Below are 8,200 nucleotides of genomic sequence, written 5' to 3' on the forward strand. Positions count from 1 at the left end.
ATTGGAGTTTGAGGTAATCCTGGTGAACTGTATCTGCACTTCATCTGTTAAACATACAGTGTGTCATTATCGTCATCATTTTTGTCATTTTATTGACTTTTTTCATTTACATTTTCAACAAATTCACAATAATTTATTTCAATATATTTACAATTAAAAGAAAGTTTGTGACGAATACCTGAACAATTCTGATGCATCTATTGCAATATTAGAGCAGAATTTCTGGTATGTTTTGGAGAATAGGAGGCCCTCCCTGAAAACAGCTTCCTTGTTTAAACACTGTGACGTATGTACACACATACCAGTCATGCCGTAACGTACAGACGTCATACCATAACACGCCAGTCTCTTTGTGAACCACTTTCTAAAAATAAGCCATTACCCTGAGGATGAATGGAAACACACCCAAGGTGAAGAAAAATAAAATACTTCAAAAGTTGCATGTTTGACTGAGACACCCTCGAACCCAAGTCACACGATGCTCACTGCAAGCGCTGCTGGCGAAACACAAGACAACATCTCTCTCTGTGTGGCACAGAACATTCTGAGGCAATACTTCCTCCAGCATGAGACACGATCAGATAGCCATTTCCCAGCCCTCTTGTGTTTTTTTTATCTTTCAGGCCCACAGCTCTTTGCCTGCAAATATTAGATACTGTTTAATTGTTTTTTTTTGTTTCATTGATCTCCCGCATGCCGCAGCTGCAGTGTTAGCAGTGGCCTGGACACCCTTCTCCTTCGTGTGAACTTCACTGAGCTCCACATTAAGCAGAACTTCGACTTCCTCAGCACTTTCAGTTGATTTCATCATCAGTCATGTGCCAGTAAAATGGAAGTGGGAATGATTATGCGTGGCCTAACCATTTACAAACATTAACTCACAAATCAAATTGACCAAAATATTAATTATTATTTATTACTGACCATTTCCAAATCTCCCTAATGTGAAAAATATGAAAATATACCACGTGTAGCCTGTTTATTTTCAAATCTTAAGTAAGCGTTGAATATCTTGTACTGTTCAAGCACCTCTTCTCTGGACCGTCTATCTCAGCCATTGACGGTAATGATTTTTTCTAGTTACACTGAAGGCTTTCAATGCCTGTTTTAACCAGCTCAACACCTCACATTCTCACAGTGTATCTGATGCTCCAGCACTCACTGCCCTCCGCTGAGCTGGGAACAGCCTGTCAGACGGAGCCTAAATGAGGAGAAATGCAGCTTAATGAGCTAAATGGCTGAAAGTAGAGCGCCACCTGCAGGTCTTCACAAGCACTGCACCACACTCTGTTCTGTAACACGGCAAACACATTTAAACAAGATTTCCCTGTCACATCTCAATATTTCATAATTAGCATTTTTTAACTCCACACACTTCCATTTGCCATGATGAGTTACATTTACATTTACATTCATTCATTTGGCAGATGCTTTTATCCAAAGTGACTTACAATTACAAATAGTAAAAAAGATTAATATAATATAATATATATAATAAAAAATTATAAAGAATTTGCAGATATTAATGACTGTAAAAATTTTCACAGAGGACTTAAACACCTCTTGATTAAAGCATAGATAAAAGTATAGAATATAGATTACTTCATTTTTCATATTTTTCATAAACAGGGAATGAGGGGTCAACAGTAAGTAAATAGTTAAACAAAGGCTGAACTAGGCCATCGTTCTATAGTGGTTGTGTATTGTTTCTCTGTTAAATGGTTCACTAAATGTTTTCATCCATCCAATAAATGTGTTTTTCAGTTTGTTTATTATTTTATTTGCAATTATTGTTCAATATGCTTTGGCGGCAAGAATGTATATTTGTCTTGCCAATTAGGCAAATTGAATTGAGCAATCTGTTTGTGTGTGTGACTGCTTGTATGTGAGAGAGAGATATCACATAATTGTTATTCTAATTTTGCAACAGAAAGGACGATTGTTCAGATACAGAATAGCAGCACTTACTGTACAGGAAAGGGAAAAAGGAAACTGGCTGAGTAGAAAATGTGGTGCCGCCTCTCCTGGTCTCCTGTCACTCTCTGGCTCTGACACAGAGAGCAGGGACAGCACCGTGGCGGGACCAGAAGAACTCTGCAGCTCTCATTTCCAGAACTTTCCATCTCACTCACGGCGTTGTGCAGGTTCCTGTCCCCCTGGAACCCGGGCTGCACCACAGCGGGAGCAGGAGAGGTGTGTTCACCACCCCCCCCCCACCCCACCCACCCCGCACCGGGTGACCTCTCCGCGGCGTAACTCAGGTCCCACAGCATGCAGGCGGCTGGACGAGGCTCTGTGCAGGAGTGCGGATCTGCTCAGCGCTGAGCGGAGGGAGTGGATCCAGACAGTGGAACAGCAGCAAAGGGAGCAGCGTCACTGGAGAACTCGGACGCCAGCGGAGGAGGTAGGGGAATTCCACGGCTCCAGCGGCGGTCTGAGAGACATCCCCTCACCCCTTCTCTCTGATGTGTCCACTTCACCATCAGCGTCAGCTTAAAGTGGCCGATTCGCTCTCTCTCTCTCTGGTACAGGTGTGCGGGTGTGATGGGGTCGAGGCTACTGTGCTCATTCTGGGGTGTCCTCCTCTCACTCTCACTGCGTGAGTGCTTCCGTACTTTGCAATCAAATCTGGGGGAAGAATTTCACAGAGTTCTGTCAATTATTAATTATTTGTTGTTTATTGCCTCCAGTTGCGGAGGTAATAAATCTGGCTCTTCACAGGTGACAGGGTCCTGTGCAAAGGCAGCTTTCCCGCAGGTCCCACTGTTAGCATGACCTTAAAGACATTTTGCACCATTGTGAGGATGCTCTCTGGTGACTACTTGTGTCCAGGTTGTGCTGTAGAAGGCTGCTTTCAGCAGCTGAGTCTGAGGCTGTAACAGTTGCTGTGTGTTCTAATCTCAGCTGGAAGGGTGAGGATGGCCTCTACTGTAACACACTGCATTAGAACGAGATTAGATGAGTATTGGAGTGGATCCTACTGTGGCTGCTCCTATTGAACAGACACAGTGCATGCACGGTGTTATTACTCCCATTGATATCTCTAAAAATCAAAATCATTAGGGTTAGATCATTATTGGTCACTGTTGTTTGTGTAGCTACATTACTACATTACATTAACTTTAACATTATTGGCAGACAAGTGCTCTTATTATGAGTGACTTACATCAGTTACAGGTTTTTACAATGTTATCCATTTATCCAGCTGGATATTGACTGAGGCAAGGGCACAGCAGCGAACCGGCAACCTTCCGGAGAGTCCTGCTCATTACCACTGCTGCCCATTCCACACCACTCCATTGGCTGTCAGCATAAAACACCTGACTTACTGAATGGCTGAGGCTGGTGCCACATCAGCATGTGACTCCAGTTTGAAATCATTACCCCTCTGATAAAAGGCCTGTGTCACCTGAGAGCTGCACAGCGGTGGCTACACCTGCAGCAATTTACCTGTGTAAATCAGACGCACTCATGCAGCGTAAATCAGACGCACTCATGCAGCGTAAATCAGACGCACACATGCAGCGTAAATCAGATGCACACATGCAGCGTAAATCAGACGCACACATGCAGCGTAAATCAGACGCACACATGCAGCGTAAATCAGACGCACACATGCAGCGTAAATCAGAGTCGTCCTCAGGGCTTCTGCAGCTGTGATGCAGAATGAAGCTGATTGAGGATCAGAGTCGTCCTCAGGGCAGAATGAAGCTGAGTGAGGATCAGTGTCGTCCTCAGGGCAGAATGAAGCTGAGTGAGGATCAGAGTCGTCCTCAGGGCAGAATGAAGCTGAGTGAGGATCAGAGTCATCCTCAGGGCAGAATGAAGCTGAGTGAGGATCAGAGTCGTCCTCAGGGCAGAATGAAGCTGAGTGAGGATCAGTGTCGTCCTCAGGGCAGAATGAAGCTGAGTGAGGATCAGAGTCGTCCTCAGGGCAGAATGAAGCTGAGTGAGGATCAGAGTCGTCCTCAGGGCTTCTGCAGCTGTGATGCAGAATGAACAGAATGTATAGTGTTTTCAGAAGGCTTGCACATTTGCCGATGTGAAATTTAGCACATTTTCTTAAAATTCAATTTCATTTTGGAAGATACAGTTAAGGCCAGAATGAGAGTCTACAAAGTATAAAAAATCAAATTTTTTTTTTTTTTTTTTAAGTATAAAAAGTGTAGCACTGAAAGGAATCCACATGCTTCCTCTAAGCTGAGGACAAGATTGGGAAATTCTGTCAACTCCCAGGACCAGTTGAATCACAGCATAAATTACAGAAACAATTAACTTACAGCATTTGCTGTACCTGCTCATATACAGAGCAAAAAAGGAATTGGCCATAAAATACTCTTTTTTACCAGTTACAGTATAAATGGGATAATCTGTTGCTTATCGGGAGAAACGGTGGGGAGTCTTTGTTAATTTCAGGAGCATTCACAGCGCTGACCCTCACATTGTCTCCCTCCTGTGCCTGCAGTTCCACGGCCATGCCATAGCCTGTCCGTTCGCTTCCAGAGCCAGCAGCCTCTCCATGTGATTCTCACCCAGAGCCTGGTTCTGGAAGCCCAGATCGACCGCAGCCAGGAGGAGCGTGTCACCGCGGTGACGTGGGAGAGAGAGGCTGAGGGCGGAGCTAGCACAGGGAAGGTCCGGGTGGCTGAGTTCCCTGAGAAAGCCTCCAGCAGTCGCATAACCATAGAACAGCAGGGCACGATACTGATGGTGAAGGACTTCAGACATGAGGACCGAGGAGTTTACAGGATCACTGTGACCGACCAGGCGGGGGCGAGGGTGTCGGCCGAGCGCATCGTACGAGAGTATGGTAAGATCAGCAGATAGGGAGGGAGACGGACTTGGGAGAGGTACCTGTGTGCGTGTGTTTGTTTGGTTGGATTGGAATGAGCTTTGCATGCTGTGTACCTGATTGGCCAGACTGTAACACATTACGTGCCTGATTGGCTGACCATGGCATGTTGCCTCTCATTGGCCTGACTGTGGCGTGTTGCGTGTCTGATTGGCTGTCCGTCTCCCACAGAGGCCGTTCACCACGTCTCTGTGTCCATTAACGTGTCTCACTCCGTGCTGTCGTGTGGAGAGGCCTGGGGCACTGACCCCAGCTTCAGCTGGCTCCACGACTCCGTCGCCGTGACGCCACAGGTGGGTCGTGTCTCTGCGGACGGAAAGACGCTCCACCTGTCCACCACGCCGTGCGGACACTTCACCTGCATCGTCAGCAACAGCCTGGGACACAGCTCCGCCACCTACACCGCAGGTAACAGCACACAGCACCTGTCCATGTCTCCCCACAGCAGGTACACATGCCTGTGTCTGTCCCTGTCCGCGTGTGTGTGTGCGTGCGTGCGTGCGTGCGTGCGCCTGTGCGTCTGTCTGTCTGTGTGTGTGTCTGTGTGCGTCTGTCTGTCTGTGTGTGTGTGTCTGTGTGCGTCTGTCTGTCTGTGTGTGTGTCTGTGTGCCTGTGTGCGTGTGTGCGTGTGTGCCTGTGTGCGTGTGTGCGTGTGTGTGCGTGTGTGCCTGTGTGCGTCTGTGTGTCTGTGTGTGTGCGCCTGAGCCTGTGTGCGTGTGACACAGCAGTGTTTTTGCTTTGTGCCTCAGATCCGTGTGAGAGAGGAGGCAGTGGCACCGTTGTGGCTGTGGTCCTCCTGGTCATTCTGCAGCTGCTGGGAGGAGCCCTTGCTTTCCTGCTCTGGAGGTGAGTGGCTGAGAGACAGAGCTCCCCCTGCTGGCCCTGCTGGGCAGAGACAGGTCACATGCTGCCAGCATCAGGACCTTACCGCTGTGCAGCAAAGTGCAGGTGTGCATATGATTATTAACACTACCATCAGACTTCCCTCTGGTGTGTATCATTTCATATAGTGCAGAAATGATATCTCTGCAGTTCTTATTATAGCTGTTATACTTATGGCATGTTCCCAGGAGGTACAGGCGACACCGGAACAGAGGAGAGAGGTTGAACGACCCTTACGAAGACCAGCTGTGAGGAAGAGCCTTTGTCAGGACCCCACTGTAGCTCCACCCCCTTCTCCCACCCACTGAACTTCGTGTCGGTGATTGACATGCTGGACTGTGTTGTGTCCCACACACTGAGGGCAGTTTCCTTCTCTGTCAGCCCCTCTGGTATCCCAGAGAGCTTTGCAACAGGAAGGCCAGCTGATCGCTTCCTTGCGGTGTGAAGCTTTGAGCCAAAAACAGAGACCCTTTGCTACCTGTTCTTCTTCATTTTTACAGTGATAGTTTTTACAGAAATACTTACACAGAAATATACAAAGCAGTTTAGTTCTAGCTTCTTACTTTCTTCAACGTTTCTTTTCAAATGTATTCTTCTTATTATTATTCATTTATGCAGCTACTGCTGAGAATTTGATCTGACTGGGTTTTACTCACTCCTTGAAATGAATGTACACAGTCCTCAGGTTAGTGCCGCTGTTGATGAATGAAGTATCTAATAATCAATAGCAAACTGATCTTGTTATTCCAACAGCGTCACTGGTGCTCCGCATACAGAAAACCTTATTTGTATTGAACTGTATTTTGTTACAATAAAGGCTTCACAGTTATCAATGTCAGTTGCAGTCCAGCCTTCTCGATCCTTCACAGAGGCCAAAGGACCATGCTCTGACCTGCAGACCACTTCAGTGGAGCAGACCAAGCGGGGGGGGGGGGGGGGGGGGGGGTGATCTTGCATTTGCGAGAAAAACACTACTGACACATAGAGGTCCACTAACAGTCCTCTTCTGTGTAAACTGGAGAGAGAAAGAGATAACTGTAGCATAAACTTCACCGCTTCCAAGAAATGTCAGGGTGTAGATGTGTGTTCCCACGTGCACGTTTGGGTTTGTGTGCGTGAGTCCCGAAAGATCTCACATAAACACATTAATACATCAACACAGGGCAGCAGAGAACACGCACACACACTTCCTGTTCTCACTGCTGTCATGGCGATAACAATACAGGCCAGCATAAGTCAGAGCAGAGAGAGGCACTTCCCCTGAAAACATGAGCCAAATCTGTCCCCTGTGTGACCTCCCAGAGTGTGCCAGATGAGGTCACCCCCCCCCCCAAATCCTACACACAGGGGTCTCCCAGCTGTTTCCCTCACAGGGTGGGGCTTCTGGCCTGGAGATCCAGCTCTGTGATCTTACCTGAGCTCAGAGTCTTCCCACACAGCTCTCAGCACACTGGCACCGGGATGCAGGTACGAGTGGAGGGACACAGCTGGCACCAGGATGCAGGTACGAGTGGAGAGACACAGCTGACACGGCCTGGCCGCCTGCCCGTCTGCAGGGTGTGTGCGCCCCTGGGGTGCCCCTGGGAAACTCAGCCAGGAGACCCTCCCTGCATTCACCCCCTTATCAGATCGCCGTCTGTGTGCATGCCCACACTGTCACAGCTGCTACACACGCAGCCGTCTGCAGAAAGGAGACACTGCCCAGACCCCTGCGGCCAGGGCCCCGCTGCAGGAACAATGGGCCATTGTCGCGGTCCGGGATGGGGCACTCAGCCCAGGGCTAATTTCAGACCAGAATGCCGGGATGGGGGTGGATGAGGAGGAGGAGGAGGAGATGAGGAAGGAGAGGGGGTGATGGTTCGGGTGTGGGGGAGAGAGCCGGGGGAAAGATAGTAGGATGAGTGGGATGAAGAAGAGGAGGATTTGAGGGGATGAAAGACCTGTGTGCAAACTGAGAAAGGACGCCATGGCTGTGCCTGTCTGCCAGACCCTGCAGGCACCCTCTGCCTCTGTCATATAATAATAATGATAAAGGATTACATTTATAGAGCTGCTTTTAAGGTTATGAAAGCACTTATTAGCAACAGGACAGACTCACCTCAGTCACCACTAACATGTAGCTCCCACCAGGGTGACACATGGCAGCCATTTCACACCAGAACACTATTCACACATCAGCCGAGGTGGAGAGGGAGGGAGCTCTTTAGCCAATTAAACTGGGGAATCAGATGGAGAGACTGAAAGAGCCTGATTGGGAGTTTAGACAGGGATCTTTAATAACCACTGAGAGTCAGGATCTCAGTTTAATCTCTCATTGGAAAGACAAGCTGAGCACACTTCTCATCAGTACTGTACGGAACTGATCCTGTTATTGCAACAGCGCCACTGGTGATGGCTGAGTTCAGGACTTGGGTATTGGAAACTGATCTGGGATCAGTGAGCACCCAGCTTGAACCTCTGCTCTGC

At 48.1% G+C, this 8,200-nt stretch overlaps 1 protein-coding gene across 1 annotated transcript; it reads left to right on the forward strand.

The window, feature by feature from the left end:
- The first annotated feature begins 2,051 nt into the window (after nucleotides 1-2,051).
- Nucleotides 2,052-6,038, forward strand: si:dkeyp-97a10.2. The gene is made up of 6 exons (XM_036539869.1): nucleotides 2,052-2,404; nucleotides 2,532-2,599; nucleotides 4,466-4,810; nucleotides 5,024-5,260; nucleotides 5,602-5,698; nucleotides 5,923-6,038. The coding sequence occupies exons 2-6, from the start codon at nucleotides 2,545-2,547 to the stop codon at nucleotides 5,984-5,986; spliced, it is 798 nt and encodes a 265-aa protein (XP_036395762.1). The 5' UTR covers nucleotides 2,052-2,404; nucleotides 2,532-2,544; the 3' UTR covers nucleotides 5,987-6,038.
- Nucleotides 6,039-8,200: the final 2,162 nt, after the last annotated feature.

The sequence above is a fragment of the Megalops cyprinoides genome, chromosome 10 (genome assembly GCF_013368585.1).
Source record: "Megalops cyprinoides isolate fMegCyp1 chromosome 10, fMegCyp1.pri, whole genome shotgun sequence".
NCBI classification, from domain to species: Eukaryota; Metazoa; Chordata; class Actinopteri; order Elopiformes; family Megalopidae; genus Megalops; species Megalops cyprinoides.